Here is a 16,852-nt window from a genome sequence, read left to right as displayed (position 1 = left end):
GTTGGTGCCGGAAGAGCATAAAGATCTGGAGGGAGAGTATTTAGTGAGAGCAAGTTGTAGATCGTGTGGCCCCCGGCCCCAGACAGACTTGTGGATGATGCAGAGGGATTTGAATTTGATCCTTGCAGCAACCGGGAGCCAGCAGAGAGCTTTTAGTGCTGGAGAGATGCAGTCTTTGGGTTTGTGGACAAGGATAAGTCTACAAATGCAAGATAACATAACACTCCTTGAATTGAATATGCACATAAATCGACAAGAGACTCTGGAAGTTCCCATATGGGCAGACTGTGCGCTTCTGCAGTATGCTCACACTCATTGAGTATCCATGCACTTCTAACTTTAAAACGATGGTTTCAATGTTGCACTTCCATGGCCAAACATATACAGATTGCAATTTATCATTTACCTGTACACCATTTACAACTAGTTAAATGAACAGCTGTGATTTAGGTTTCATCACATTTCAACAGCTAACACATCTTAACTGTGAGCACAACAACATTGTAACGAGTTGCAAAGACGATGTGAGATACGCAGAGGCAAGAGGATCTCCAAAGATATACATTCATAGCAAATAAGATTCTCCCGGTACACTTATTAGTTGCTCTAGAGTGCAGCTTTCGCTCACCTGAGTGCCTTGTTCCGACTATGTCTGCTGCGGTCCCTCTGGCAGCAGTCTAAGTAGCTAATGCAGATTTCCTGAAAGAGAAACAAAAGACATCAGATACACAAAGTCAGACTGTTCGTGAGATACAGTATTCATCAGCTCCGACCTGGTAACCTGGCGCAATATGGGAAAAGGTCAAATGCATGCATTTATGAGCACTTTACACTTTTATTCATCGGCCAAAGAGAGAACATGGAGAATTTACAAGTGATTCCCAATCCCTTCAGCACTTGATCTGGTGTTGACAAAAACCTATAAGTGTTCCTAATCCTTCACATATTAGCTGACAATTACCTATATTTATTGGTTAGATTGTCATTCCTTACCATCCTTCCTTACAACTTCAGAAGTCAACAAATCTTTTTGCTTTCTATTTGTGACACAAACGGTGCAAACTAGATGTTAATGTGCAAACCCAAGGTGGTGATGCAAACTACAGATCGTGATACACAGGTATTTCTCTGCAACCTATAGAAGTAAACTACTTTACAGAAAACAGTGCATGGCAAAGGTAGTTAGTACTTAAAAGTATAAAAAAAAAGAACTGTCATTATTCATAAAGAGGTTGCCAGTTCTACGTTTGACATACCTTTGGCTTAGATCTGTCCATTCAATTGAGAACAAATTCAATCAGGTGTTGTACAGAGCACATTCTGCCATTTTGGCGGTCCCTTGGTGCTCGGTTCGGCAAAAGGTCAGGGTGGGGTTTGTGTCAGTGGCAATGGGGTGGAAGGATTAAAATCAAGTTGTGAAACCGGCTATATGTGTGCTCGTACGGTTCTAGATGAGATCGGTTCGGTTTTATGATGCTATAAAGGAGCACCAGCTGTTTTACTGCTTCGTTGTGTATTTACTAGTTTTGCGCTGCCATTATATCTATGTCTTCTCTCATCCCAACTCCCCATTGCCCTGGTCCAACATGCCTGTCCACTTCACCTCCCCTGGCATGATTGGCCCACCTCTTACTCACCAAAAACTTACCTATCTGTTCCTGTAGCACACCTCACCTCTCCTCTCCCCTGTTCCACCACTCTCCAGGCACGCATCTTTCATGATCCCCATCTCCCTTGACCCTTCTCGCCTCTACTCTTGCTTAACTCGCCTCTGGCCCACATTTTTTGCTCTGGAACACCTTCTCTCCTCTACACCCCCTAGGACTGAATCCCCACTCGTCTAACACATATCAGTAGCATAATTTTTGACTGACCTAACCCTACCGCTTCAGCCTCACCTCTCCATCTTCCACTTATTTATTGGGTATTTGCAATGCAACTATACAGCAAATAGTGTTTCAAGGCACCACAAGACAAAAGAAAGGGGGCGGGGAGGGGGACTGGGATGAAGAATCACAAAAACGGTCCTAATAGGCCTTGTGTCATTCGGAGCGTGCAAGTGCAGTAACAAGTAGGGCAGGGGAGTGGGGGAGGCATGGAAGGGGGGGGGAGAAGTGCCGTCAGAGCGGAATGCTCGAATGCTAAGATGGGAAGGGAAGCGTGTAGAGCACGCAAGTACTGGGAGGGCGGGGGTAAGAAGGCCCCTGGGCTAGGCAAGTGCTAAAGGGGGGCTAGGTGAACAAGTGCTAGGGGAAGGCAGGGAGTGAGTGTCTATATGCATATGCTAAGTACGAGGACGGGGCTGGATCGGGCTCAGTAGGGTTGTCTGCCCCGCAAGGCTAGTTCAGGGGGGAGGGAGCCTGATAGGGCAAGTGCAGTTTTGGGGGTAGGGGTGGTGGTCAGGAGTGAGCGAACTGCTTGGGGAGACTGGGCGAGGAGGGCCTGGTGCCCTGTATGATTCAGAAGCAACAAGACAACCAGTCAAAATGCAGCAGAGGGGGACATCAGCAGGGGAGAGGAGAGGAAGAAGAGAAAAAGGAGCTTCTTGAGAAGCTTCCGGAACTTAAGGAGATCCGGCTCAAGCCCGAGAGGGGCAGTGAGGCCATTCCAGAGGGAAGCTCCTACAGAAGAGAGACCTACCCCCACCCCCCCCACACTCTCTGCTTGGAGAAGCATCTGATCTGCAGAGAGTTGGAGCGAGAAGACCGAAGGGCTCCAGTAGGGAGGTATTTATGGAGAGATAGATGGGGGTAGCAGGGCCCCAGGCCCCAGAAAGCCTTGTGGATGCTGCAGAGGGTCTTAAACATGATCCTCGCAACAAACGGGAGCCAGTGGAGAGATTTTAGAGCTGAGAGATGCAGTCTCTGGGCTTGAGGGCAAGTATAAGTCTTGCAGTCCTATTCTGGATTAGTTGAAGGGGGCGAAGGGAAGATTTAGGAAGAGGCTGTTGCAGTAGTCCAGCCTAAAGAGGACCAAAGCTCTGGAGACAGTGAGTGTCTGGGGTAAGATGAGGAAAGCGAGAATACCTCTGAGGAGGTGCAGCTGAAAGTGGGCCTTCTTGACAAGGTCCACATTGTGAGGAGAGAATGAGAGAGGAGTCAAAGATGAGACAAATTATTTTTGCCTCACAAGAGGGTGAGGGGAGGGGGCCCATGGAGGGTGGCCAGAGAGTAGGAGAGAACAAGGGAGCCGGGGGCAAAGTGAAAAGGATCTCAGTCTTCCTGGCATTAAGGCAGAGATCGTTAGCAGCATAACATGCTTGAATGGCAGTCAGACAGTCAGGAATGAGAGAGGACTAAAAGGAGGAAGTGGAGGGAAGCTTGAAGGAGAACTGCGTTTCGTCTGCATAACAATGGATGTGAGGAGAGAAGGCAGAGGTCAAATGGGCTAGAAAGGCAAGGTAGATGTTGAAGAGCCATAGTGGGAGGGCAGAGCCCTGAGGGTCGCCACAGGTACAGAGTGTGATGGGGAGAGAAAAGGGCCCAGTTGAACCTGGGAAGGTTGGTCGGAGAGAAAGGAGATCAACCAGTCCAGTGCCAGGTACGTGAGGGTATCACAGAGACGGTTTTTAAGGGTGGCATGATTGACCGTATCAAAGGCAAAGGAAAGGTCAAGAAGGATGAGAATGGAAGTTGTAATCGAGATTTGAGAGCAAGCCTTCACAGGTGTTCAGGAGTGCAGTTTCCGGGAGTCTGGCTGCTTTGAAGCCAGTCTGGTGGTTGTGGAGACAACCTAAAGATTCAGTGTAGTGGATCAACTGGGAAATGATCAACTTCTGCAAGGGTTTGCCCAGGAAGGGGGTAATGGAGGTATGGTGGTAGTTAGGTGGGCATGAGGGGTCAGCAGAATGCTTTTTGAGGAGAGGGTGCACAAGGGAGGGCTTGAGGGGTAGCAGGAAGGAGCCAGTGGCAAAGGAGAGATTGCAGAAATCAGTCAAGGCTGGCACAAGGGAAGCAATGTTGTCCTTGATGGTTCTGTAGGAGCAGGGGAGCACCTGTTTGGAGTACACTTTCATAGCGAGAACATGCCTAGAGACCTCATCCAGTGATATGGGCGAGAACGAGGAAGTAGGAGGGACCGGGAGAGGGGTGCTAAGGGAGGACAGAGAGGGTGAGGGAGAAGGAAGGGGTGAAGAGGAGAGTGAGGACAGGATGTCCTGAGTTTTGGTTATGAAGTGAGAGGCCATTGCAGAGTGTCAAGGATGGCAGAGGAGAGGTGGAGACTGAAGTAGGATTGGTGAGTTCCTTGCAGATTTTCAACTGTTCAGCCGTGTTGTTAATGGCCCCAGAGATGCAGGCTTGTACATAGGCCTTATAGCGGAGAGTCTGTATTGCTTATGTTGTAGGCGGCAGGCCAGTCTGTCAGAGGATGTGCTTGAGGCCTGCCACTTCCGCTCAGCAACTCTGCACTTGCGTTTCAGAGAGGCTAGGTCGGAATCATACCGGTTATTATGCTTGGAGGCAGGCTTCATGTGGATCCTCATGACAGGGGCAAGGATGTCCAGAGTGTTGGAGATGGAGAGGTATAGGTTAGCAAGGGCTGCGTCAGTGTGGGAGTCAGTGGCCAAAGTGGGATGGGGAAAGAAAGCTGCAGCATAGCAGAAACTGACACTCGCTTCATCGGTCGAAAGACAGAGAAGGAGATTGGCTGTGTGGGCAGAAGGACAGAAGATTAGCCGAGGGACCCAAGAGATCCAGGTGAGAGGACAGGAGGGCATGTCAGACCAGCAGAAGGGTGTAGTGAGAGGGTTGGAGATGGGGATGTCTGCTGAGATCAGAGCATCCAAGATGTGTCTGGCTGAGTGCGTCGGACCGGAGGGAAGGATGGTGAGGGAAAAAGAGGGGGAGAGAGAGAGAGAGAGAGAGAGAGCGAGCGAGCGAGAGAGAGAGAGTCACAGAGGCTGTGGATGAGTCCAGAGGCTGCATCAGGAGAGTCTGGGTGAATAATGAAGTCTCAGAGCAAGAGAAGCTTGGAGGTGGAGGCTGGGAGAGAAGAGGTGAAGTCAGACCACTCTGAAGGGAAGATTGAGACTGGACCAGGGGTCCTGTAGATGGTGGCAAGAGTTAACAAGAGGATTGCATCTTGTAGTCCTCTGGGAGGAGTGTGTCAAAAATAATGAGAGCTGGCAATGAGACAACCATTTCTCGGTGAGAGCGAGGACGTCAAGGTAGAAGTCTTCAAGGCGGTGGCAGATGTCAGAGGAGTGTTTAATGGCAGAGCGAGAGTTGAGGGTAGCCAAGTGGAGCTGGTTCCCACCTTTGAAGGTCTTCCGAGGAGGGGTGTACTGTAATGTGGTATGCCCATCGGTGTTGGCGAAGGGGCCGGTGAGGTGGCAGAAGGAGGAGAGGCAGGAGAAGGGGGGGGGGGGTTATGAGACAGAAGATGCCTATCAAGAAGGAGGAGGTTGGGCTGAGAGCCCTGGGCCATGACTGTGCCATTCTGGTAGACATTAATGATGCTCCTAGAGGATGGGAAGTGTGCCAAGAGTACTTCCCAATGGGTTCCACCATTAATGGGTGAAGAAGAGAAAGGGGAGAGGACTGAGACAATATGGGGAATCCAAAGGTCTGGGAGGGAATGACAAAGAGCATGTCAGTAACAGTCTGCCTGGAAGGAGTGTTGATGTAGGTGTCAGCAATAGGCAGTCCTGTATTGGAGACCAGGAGATCTTACTTGAACTTTTTCCTTCCAGAATTTGAAAGAGAGATAAGCAGGGTGCAGAGCCTCTGGCACACAAGTTGTAGGTGCTGCAGAAGGCTGTAGTAATGTGTGTACAGCTTTTGTAAGGTTCAAGTATGGTTACTGGTGACAAATGACTGTGTGCCCTACCAACAGGTGCCTCAATATGCTGTGAGCAGTTCCTGTTCTCTTCCTACCGCTGCAACCCTGCATGGCCTCTGGAGGGAGAAGCTGTGCACGGTTGCATTCATGTGTCCCTCCTCCGTTCGCGGCCGTCCCGCAGTGTTTCCCCAGAGCTGTCTGCCACCTCCCAGGCCCTGGCTCACATCTTGATAGGTACAAATACGGCCCGCTAGCCGCTTTCTCGCCCACTGCCGATTCACTGCAGGACCTTCCTTGCACACCACCATGCTCAGGGAAGGTCGCTTGCTGGCCCTGACTGATCAGGACCCCTTTGAGTTTAGTTGAGCACAAGTGATTGGCATTGCACCAGCAGTGTAAATCATGCACTGAGTGTCCTGCCAGTCGATAGATAGCCAGGTCTCCACGCAGTCATCAGAAACAACTGTGTATTTACTTATAGTTTGCGGCCTTGTCCGATTTTAAGGGACCCATTTCACATACAAAGGGGTGCCCAGAGGAGTCAAGTAGGCCTAAGCTGCAGTCCGCCCTTTACACCAGAGCACACGCAACGTGCCAAGGAATGTGCATGCACACAATCCCTGGTCCGGGTCTCCCCATCTCCTTCACAAGGCAGCAAAATCTCTGCAAATTCACAAGGTGCGTACAGCTCTCACCGCTGTCCTCGACAATTACTGCTTTTGCAGCTCGGTGAACAGGCCCATCAACACTTCACATTAAGCCACAATGCGATGGCGGCTCAATGGGGCTTGGTGAACATGGCCGCTCTGAGCGGTGCAAAGTCGCACCTGGCAATTCATGTTCATCACACTCCTATGAGCAACACACTGATATTGCAGATAACACTTTTACATTTTTTTTGCATAAATGCCAAAACATCCTCTTGGCTTTGGCAATTTGCGTGCAATGATCTTCAGCTGCTTCACTACTAAACTGTCTTGGATACAAAGAGTCAGTCATTCGACAATGGAAAAGCTCACTCGCGAGTGGTCTTTCACTCGCCAGGCACCTTCACTGATTCAACAATGGCTTGCAACTTTGCCTCTGCTCGCGTATTGGATTCTCATGTGAGGATCAGTTCAACAATACTTCAACTTAATTTCAAACTGCTACTGTTTCATCTGGTATTCACGTGCAAAGCGGCCCGGCGTTTCCCTCTGCATAGAAACTCACTGGTGTTCCAGCCTGACTCTGTTTGCACAGACAACCTTCTTGCTGCGAATCCCGCTTCACCTAAAGTCACCTACTGCTCCCACTGCTACAGAGGGGTCTCTGGCTGCCCCTCAAACACTCCAGTGTTCATCCAACACCCGAGGTAACAAGCACTTATTGCAGTCTCTCTGAGTACAGCTCAGTTTAGTATTATCTCACCGCTCTATGGTCAAGTCCTTGCTTTGCTGTCCACTTAAAGTTCTGGGTGTGGTCAGGTTTGTTAGGCCCCTCCGATTGTCATCCCGTGTCTCGTCGGTGCTTTGGGTTGGAGGGGCGGACGGGGGAGCCAAATCGCTGTGCACTTGCTTCGGCCAATTCAGACCAGTAGCAGTGCACTCTGATGGCACCTCATCAGCATCCTGCTAAGGGTGCTGCTCTCATTCACATTGGCAACACAGGCATCCTCACTTGCTTTTTCTAGGCCCCAGGAGAGGGTGATGCAGAATACAGAATTCTATGGCAACTTCATCTCGATAACCATTTTTCAGCTCTCTCATGTTCTCCCGGCCATCAATTCCCGATGCTTCACCTCACGAGCGCCATCTTGGATCATCTTGCCACAGCGGAGGTCGCTTGGTCACTACCATTTTCAGCCATGCACTCCGCCAGGTCTTTATTTAAATTTACGAAATGCAGGCTGGGGCAGCGTCCCATAGGCTGGTGGACGGCACAGATTTTAGTGCATGCCTTCAGACAGCCAAAACACTGAAAACACAGTAGGTGAAGTCAGGAGCAGGCAACGGCTGTTGCGGGCCCCAGGTCACCTGGGCTCTACAGGAGAAAAGTAATTTTCCAAAATTGCGAGTGCTGCTAGTTAACCTTTAATGGTTCCCACCTGAAGACCCTTGTGTGATAAAGAACGCAAAAAGGATAGAACATCCGGAGTTGAACACTGAAAAGGATAAACATTCTTTTCCCTGCACCAGTCGCAGAACTTATTCCAACGGCAACGGTACAGAGACTTTGTTGCCGGCCGCTTGCCGAAAGCAACACCTATTACGTCATCCGGGAGGTCCCAATCCTTGTATCTCAACCTTTCAGAAACCATGCACGAAGGTTTAGAGTCCTGACCTCTGGATGGAGAACCTGAGCCTCGTCTCACGATAGAAGATCCTCTCTTTGGGGAAGACGCATCAGAGGACAAATGGACATGTCTATAAGGTCCGGGTACCACAATCTCCTGGCCCAATTCGTAGCAATGAGGATCATGTGGGCCCCGAACCGTCTCAACCTCTTGAGAACTTCAGGGATGACGGGGACAGGAGGAAATGCGTACAGTAGCGGGAACTCTCAGTCCACCACGAAGAGGAAATTATTTGGGCAGTACCCCTCGCACTTCCGGTTGGCACCGGTCGCGATCAGATCCACTTGAGTGGTTCCTCAAAGGGCGAAGATCTCTCAAAGGACTTCCTGAGCTAGTTCCCACTCGTGGGAGACTGCTCTGCCTGTTCAGAGCGTCCGCCGCTACATTCTCCTCTCAGGCTAGGTGAACTGCCGCCATGGAGATTCCCTCTTGAACTGCCCAGTACCAGAGCTGCTTTGCCTCTCTGCACAGAGACAGTGACCCTACACCACCTCTCTCGTTGAGGTAATGCATGGCAACCATGTTGTTCGTCATCATCAGGACATTCTTTCCCCGTACAGGCGGCAGGAAAGCCTGCAGTGCTAGCATGATTGCCCACAGCTCTAAAAGGTTGATATGTAGTCTGCACTCCGACGGAGACCAACGATCACTGATGGTCAAATCGTTGGCGTGAGCTCCCAACCTTGTGAGAGAAGCGTCCGTCACTACAGTTAACTCTGGCCACGATTGGCAACAAGGTTCTCCCGTCATAAGATTTTCCTCACAGGCCAACCACAGAAGATCCTGCGAGACCCTGACTGGAATCTGAAGGCGATCAGACATCTTGCCCGAGAACTGAGACCACTGAGTCCTGAGAGCCCATTGAAGGGATCTCATTCTCATTTGGCACCAGAAAAATGCAGGATGCCATGAGGCCGAGCAACCTTAAGAATTCAAAGGGCGGAATACATTTGGGCACTCTGAAACTTGGTTACCATCTGGAGAATGTCTTGAGCCCTCACCCTGGGTGGCAAGCACTTCCCTAAGGATGTGTCCAAAAAAGCCCCGATGTACTGGAGCCATTGGGAAAGTGTCATAAGCCCAGTCTGTGAAAGGAGTTGCAGGTAACGCTGAGATGAACCAAGACTTTTTTGGGAGAACTCGCCCTGACCAGCCAATCGTCCAGATGGGGGTAGACGTGAATCCCCCCTCTCCTGAGATGCGCTGCCACCACCACTATCATTTTGGTGAATACCTTCGGGGCAGAGGTCAATCTGAATGGCAGGACACGAAACTTATAGTGCGAGCTGCCAACGGCGAACCTCAGGTATTTCCTGTGCTTGAGAGGGATTGGCACATGAAAATAAGCATCCTGAAGGTCCAATGACACCAACTGATCTTGAGGTTGGAGAGCCTGAAAGATCTGAGAAAGAGTGACCATCTTGAATTTGTCCTTCCTGAGGAACTTGTTAAAAATTTCTCAAGTGTCTTAGTCCCCCATCCTTTTTGGTAATCAAAAAATAAGGGGAGTACAATCCCTTGTTCTTCTCCACTACAGGCACTGGTTCTATAGCACCTTTCTCTAGCAGGGTTAATATTTCCTGCACAAGGAGCGAATCTGGCATCCTCAAAGAGTGTACTCACGGTGGATTGGTGTGAGGCTTCTGTTGAAAAGGAAGGTGCTACCCGTGGGCTATTGTTTTGAGAGCCCAAGCATCCGAAGTAATGGCTCGCCATTCTTCTAGATGCTGAGACAGTATGATTCCCCCACAGGTGAGCTGTAACAAAGGGCCTCAGAGCGGTTTTGAAGCGGCTGTAGCAGAGCCTGTTGGCAAAGAGGCTGCTGCTTGAGCGGGCTTGCCACCTATACCTCGTCCACCACGAGGAAACTTATGCGGGCCTCTTTGATTGGCCATTCCTCCCGCCCTTCCGAATGAGGAGTAGTAGCGAAAAGATCTACCCCTCCATGAAAAGGTTGAGGCTGGCGAAAAGCAGCGTCCAAAGACTTGGCGGCTGCTTTAGAGGTTTCTCAAGGCTCTCGTCAGCCTTGCTGCCAAAAAGATGTGACCGGTCAAATGGCATGTTCAGAAGTCTAGCCTGCACATCCAGTGCAAAACCAGACTTCCGCAACCAAGCACATCTACGTATCACGGTGCTCGTAGCCATGGACCTGCTGACACTGTCTGCAACATCCAACCCAGACTGTAGGGATTCACACACGGCTTCCTTGCCGTCCTTAATAGCCAGGAAGCCCTCCTTTTCTTCCCCTTCGGGAATATGCTCCACCGCCATAGATATGCACTTCCACACAGTTTATGAAAATCTTGCCAAGGCACAAGCAGAGTTGGCCGATTTCAACGCCATACTCCATCTTCCATGCGCTTATTGTCCCTATCTGGTGGGATGGTAGGGTACACGCAGCTTGTTTCGAGGTAGCCACCCTGTTCTGCAGAGCCACATGAAATGACAATATTGGATCCTTAGGGGGACCCTGATCCAAAATGTCTGAGATCATCCTGATCATAATGAGCAGGTGGTCTAGACCAGCCCAAATACTCCACAACTCTAGACATAAGTCGCCTGTAAGAGGAGTCGGCATGCTCCCCTGGGTCTGGTTTATCGAACTCCAGCTCTGGAAAAGTGTCTATACCACTTGCATTATGCAAGGCACCAAGATCCTGCATCCTACTCTCCTTCGATATGAGGCAGTCTGCCACATTAGGGGTCCCAAACTGGAGACCAAAAGGAGCATCAACCTCATCAGAATGTTCCTAGTCCTCAAAAATGGAGTTGAGGGATTTAAAGTCTTTCTTTGGCAGAGGAGTACACCTTTTTTTCCAGGTGTAACAGCCAGAGGCTTCAAGGTCGTCGACTTCGACAGCCTTTTTTGGAGGTTCCACCATCACCAGGGGCTGTGCCGGCAAAATTGTCACTGTCAGCATCCACAACGGCGCCGAAGGCAGCGAGGGTCTGACTGGGGTGGAGGTCCCGACAGGCTTCGATTGCATCGAGGGTTTGGACTGTTTTGATGGAGACGAAGCCCGTGACCTTGCTACACGTCTTGAACGATCCTTAGATACCTTGTCCGCACGGGGCCTCGAAGGATCCCGAAGAGGATCATGCTGTTTACTCGGGCTCGAAGGCGCGCAAGTATACGGCCAAGACCGTTCCCTGCCAGTTTCAATAGAAGGCACAGACTGGGCCTTGCCCAACTTTTCAAAAATCTTAAGCATTTCCACGCGGAAAGCTTCCCGCTCATCTGGCGTCGATTTTTTGGATGGGCAACTCACCCTCCCGGGGGTGCAGCCTGAAGAAGACGAGGAGGAAGGTGACTGGCAGTGCCTTCTCCTTGAGCACTTTGACGAGGACGAGTGGCAGGAACCACTCAGGGACCTTGAACGCTTGGCCTTCTTCCGCTGAGGAGAGTCGCCTCTCGACTCGTCGGTCGAAAGGCACAGCAGGTCGGGACTTATGGGGCTTGGAAACCTTGCCTACCTTGAGCTTCCCCCTTCGTTCCCCCAAGGTCTTTCCAGTCATCAACTGGCAAATGGAGCACGTATCCATGTCATGGCCCTCGCCGAGGAACAACAGGCAGACTCGATACGGATCCATGCTGGACATCTTGGAGCCACAGTCCTGGCATTTCTTGAGTCCGGACCGAGGTGTTGTCGAAGTGGAAGACTAAGACATATCGAAGACCTTCAACAGCAAACACTAGTAAGTACGAGGCGCACTGAGTTTCACAAAGCAAACACTTTTGTGGAAAAAACGAACAGAGGCAACGGCCGCTGTGCGTGCTACTTATAACATCCGACTACATCACCCTCGATAGAGGCCTTCGAGGGACATCAACCCGATGCCTTCGACGCAGGGCGCCCACTGCCGAGAAATGTCCAAAGCAGCCGAGCTGTGTATGCTACATGTAAAAGATTAGGAACACGTTGGAGGACACAATCTATTCAAAGGTATATCTAGATGTCCTCCGTTACCAAATCGTAGAATCGCATATGTTTTCTCAATTTGCCACGTCGTGTGACGCCAATAATGATGTTTTTAGTAAATAAATGTGTTTTTTTATGTTTTTTGCTGGGTCTTGCAGTCAGACATCCGACGATGACCATCCACCCTGTAGAGTGTTACCTAATCTTAAAGAGCCCAAGGCCTCACGTGCTAGCAGAGTATGGTTTTAAAGGCCCATCGATAAGTAAGTCTTTGGGGTAGTCGGAATATCGGACACCCTCTGCAATCCAGCTGGAAGAATGCAAGGTTTCCTGTGGAGAATGGTCGATATAGACAATTTGCAAGTAAAGAAGACACAGGTGGGACGGGCCCTTCCTTCCATAAAAATCCCTCCTGGTTTTCGCAGGCACTGAGCGGACTGAATGTGACAGTGGCTGATTGGAGGAGGGGGCGAACCTGAGTCCGGAGCCGAAAGGCGAATGGATTGAGAAAACTGGCAAATTGTGGGAGCGGGTTTGTGGTACCACATAAATAGGTAATGGAGGGATGGTGAATATAAGACGAGGAGCGTCTAAAGGTGTTTTGGACAAGGATCATTCCACAAGAAAAGCCCAGAGTCCTGAATTCAAGAAATTAGAAGGAGTTGTCTTAAAACTCAAGGGGGTAAATTAGGCTGTGCATAGATAGATCCAGGGGTGTTGCTAGGTCTGGAAAAGATCTGGGTCTACGCTAATGTCGGGACTGTCCGTGCTCGGGGCTAGCTAGCTTTTTGGTTGTAACCCCTGAGCTTCTATCCGGGGCTACAACCAAAAGACGTGGGGCTATAGACCCCCCTAGCAACGCCTCTGGAAGGATCTGTGAAAGAAGATAATTGAAACTCCCATCAGAGTATTTTAGTATATACCATGGTGTGCATGTAAAGAGCCGACTAGTTTGTTTTTATATTTTTTGTCTTTAAAGAGTGTCGAAGAGTGACAAAGATAGGCTGTGTTAAGTAGAGAAAAAGATTATTATTCATCTTAGTCAGTGTTGGTGCCGACCATATAGATTAAGATTATTGAGAAGTAGAGGCTTTGAGCAGCGATTGTTGGTGCACGCTCATATTTGTTATTTTCCTGAATCATATTTTTGTGTAAAATCACTGGTAAGTATAGACAGTCAATTGAGACTTGTCATAATTGGAGAGGTTACACCACAGATGCACATGTGCAAGACACTACCGAAACATATGCCCGAGAACAAACAGTACAGTGCAGAATGGGTAAAAGGCACAGTAGATAAAATGTTTATGCTGTGGCCACAAGGGGGATCATTAGCAAAGGCAGTGTTACAACACATGGCCCCATACTTTGACGCAGAGTACACAGGAAAGAAATTGGAGACGAGGTTGGATATTCTAGAGCTTTGGAAAATGTACCAGGAGGAGCGGGAAGATCCACCCCCTGAGGAATGGATGCTTAACTAGAGCAGGGGGGGGGGGTTTAGCCTTCTGCTCCCCTTACTCCGCCAGAAGTAAATGGGGAGAGTACAGAAGATGCAGGAATGTATCCATTAGAGGAACTAAAAGCGGCGATTGGGTATAGGAGCCCGATCTATGAACCGCCCGCTTATGGTAGTAACGATAGTCAAGAAGAGACTAAAAGAAAGGAAGAGATCTTTAAGGTCTTACAGAGCAAGGAAGAGAAAAGTGAACAATCAAACTTATCTTTAGAGATAGAACGAGAGATTAAAAGATGGAAAGGAAAAGAAGACAAAGCTGACGAGATTACGCTCGCACAGAACGAATGGATGGGTGCACAGATTATTAAGGCTTGCTGGGAAAAGCCTTGAGGAGGTAAGGCAAAGGGAAGACCAAGACAAGCAAGATAAAAAAGATTGGGAATGAGAAAGGAGATTGAAGGAAGATGAGAACAAGAGAAAGAGTAGACAAAGACGAGAGCAGATGTTCAGGAGGAACAACAAAGAAAGGAAGAAAGGGAAGAGGAGCAAAGAAAGTTTGACAACAGGCAGAGAGCACTCGAAGAACAAGACATGGTAGAAAAGAAGACAAGAGGAAGAAGCTCAGAAATTACGAGATAAGACATTGCAAAGACGAAAAGAAAAGGAAGTGCGTAGAGCATACGAACGGAGGTAAGAAAAAAAGACGAGACGAGGAAAAGGTTAGACAGGAAGCAAGGAAACAAAGGGAATTAGACTAAGAAATTGAGCAAAAAAGGAGGCAGAGAGAACGCTGTATTGAGCATATTCGAAAGGGGTTATTGGAACCATGTCCACCAATATCATGGAGCCACATAGAGAAGTTTCTCCTGCCGCAGGGAGCAACGGCAGAACCACTTGTGATAAACGTAGAAGAGTTTGCCCCGTTAAATGAGGCAACACCAGGACCATCTCGGGTAAACCTTGATGATACTTTTGACATAGTAAGCATCAGAGATAGGGTCGATAAGGTTTATCATGTTGCACATTCATACCTGCTCACAATGAAGAGAATGGGACCTTGACAGAGGCCATGATGTTACCATACCAAAATGGAAGCTGAAGTGGAAGATATTGCAGATGACAGCTGGTTTGCAGCAATCTTCTCATGGGTACCACAATGGATGGTGAATAGAGCATTACTGCTGATGATGTTTGGATTCTGTGTGATTAAGATAATAATCACACAGTACAAGAAGACACCAAAGAAAGCAGTAGGAATGAAGATTATGATCAATGTTGAATCTGGATTTGAACCTACAGAGCTAACATATGAAGAAATCAGACTGTATAAAAGCTAGAATCTATTCACTTGAGGGAACAAAGTTCCTGTATCCAAGAGACCACAAGAAATATGGGACGATGGATTTACTGTAGCCCGAGTGGACAGTGCAGCCACAGGACCTGGAGTGTTGATGAACATGTGAAATCAGCAGGATCTTTGAAAGGTGTGATGAAGATATGGACTCCTAAGAAGCACTTCTTCAGATGTCTAGATGCGGAGACTGGTGAGAGAGTGGTCGATGAATCAGAGGGGTGAGTGTAGAGGAGGAGCCAAAAGCCTCTACAGGAAGTCCCGCCCCTTAATTGCCTATATTTTGGGAACCGGAAATTGTGACAAGCAAGACACCTGTAATGATGCCTATAACACAAGCAGCCATTGAAGCAAAGTATCTGTTAATGGAACCATTCTTTATGTATTCACTGAGAACCAACAGCCTCTTGGGAAAGATCACTGAAGAGCACGTGAAGACGGATGAAAGATGAGATTGGTGGTGTCACATGAAGTAAAGTGACGCACCTCAGAAGAGATGAAAAGAATGAAGATGAATAAACCATATAGAATCTGATGTCGAAGTTAGAATTTAGTAAACTTTTATATATGGGATAATGATCATACGTGTGAAAAACACGGAAGCAACAGACAACCATTTTATATTTGTACAGAGTAACGCAAGTAGACAGTAATCATAATGCTGGCTATGTAGTGAATAGATTGTGGCAATGTGCAAAGGTATATATATGCATAGGAATCTGGAAGTTCCACATCGTATTTGGGCAAACTGGACCCCATGAATAGAAGGGCTGGAAAAGTGTGGCGCAGCGGAATAAGCCTGGCTAGAGATGGAAGAAGAATCAAATGGGCCCGCCTGAATCAGGGTCAAGGGATGAGGCATCCAAGAAACAAGTTAATTATAATGAACAGATACAATGGACGCGAAGGCAAGAGCAGAGCTCCTGTTAAGGTGCGGCAGAAGGACATTAAATGGCAGGTTTTATTCATTTCATATTATTAAATACAACAAAGAAGCTCAAAACATGGTCTCCAGTGACATGATCAGATGAAAATAGGCTTTCAGCATGATACACCGAGACCAGAAGATAAAGTCATGCTCACACTCCCTTTTTACCCAGGAGCAGTGATATTTTGCAAGGCCGAGTTCAAAGACTAGTCTCATGGCAGACCGCTTGAGTGATGAGTGATGATGGCTGGTTGGATGGGGAAGCATGACCAGGCAAAACCATCAGCAAATGGTGTAACAGCTTGCATGCTGCTAACGAGTGGAATATTCCAGAATAGTACAAGCGTGCCAACCAATTATAAAAGGCTACATACCAAAGAGCCCTATACTTTAGAGGTCCAATGAGACAGTGTATTTTATGATGCTCACAATGACCTGCACTAGGGGTGGGAAACGTTGCCCACCTGACAGAGACCCAATCTGAACACCAACCCTCATAGAAAGTATTTCTAGATGGCCCCTGTTACACAATCATAGACACACAAGGTTTTTCAGTTTGCCACGTAGTGCGACGTCAATAACGATGAGTTTTTAGTATATAAATGTGTTTATGTTTTTCACTGAGAGCTGGCTGTCAGACATCCGACGATGTCCGATGTACTCCCTGTTTTAGATAATTGTTAATAAAACAGACAAAGTCTTTTGCCAACTTCCTGAGTTGGTTTTATTATTGATGTTTGAGTAATTTCTCCATCCGCATTCAACCTGTAGAGTGTTACCTCGTCTTAAAGAGCCCAAGGGTTCAGGGAAAAGGCTCCTGATTATTCATATCTTTGGGGCTGCATCTCTAAACCACCCCACTAACAATATTGACCCTGAAGAAATTTCACACCATAATAATTGTATTATCCATTGCTCTTCATGTGTAAACATTCATGAAAATAAAAACCTATTTGTCAACGTTTTCAAGAATATACACTTTAAAATGTGGTATTATATACATACTTAATGTATCTGTGCAGAACGCATCCATACACTCAGTATAATCCTACACATTTCTGTTTCACTAACAATAGTC

At 48.2% G+C, this 16,852-nt stretch overlaps 1 protein-coding gene across 1 annotated transcript in view; it reads right to left on the bottom strand.

Moving 5' to 3' along the window:
- The window catches only part of SMYD5 (SMYD family member 5), a 338,185-nt gene that overhangs the window by 43,652 nt on the left and 277,681 nt on the right, over positions 1 to 16,852 (bottom strand). Inside the window, exon 12 of the mRNA XM_069632308.1 lies at positions 629 to 699. Coding sequence (XP_069488409.1) covers positions 629 to 699 — 71 coding nt within the window. The remainder of the gene's footprint in view (positions 1 to 628; positions 700 to 16,852) is intronic.

This window comes from Ambystoma mexicanum, chromosome 6q (genome assembly GCF_040938575.1).
Source record: "Ambystoma mexicanum isolate Mex_15411 chromosome 6q, UKY_AmexF1_1, whole genome shotgun sequence".
Classification (NCBI taxonomy): Eukaryota; Metazoa; Chordata; class Amphibia; order Caudata; family Ambystomatidae; genus Ambystoma; species Ambystoma mexicanum.
This window is presented reverse-complemented; position numbering and strand designations above follow the sequence as displayed.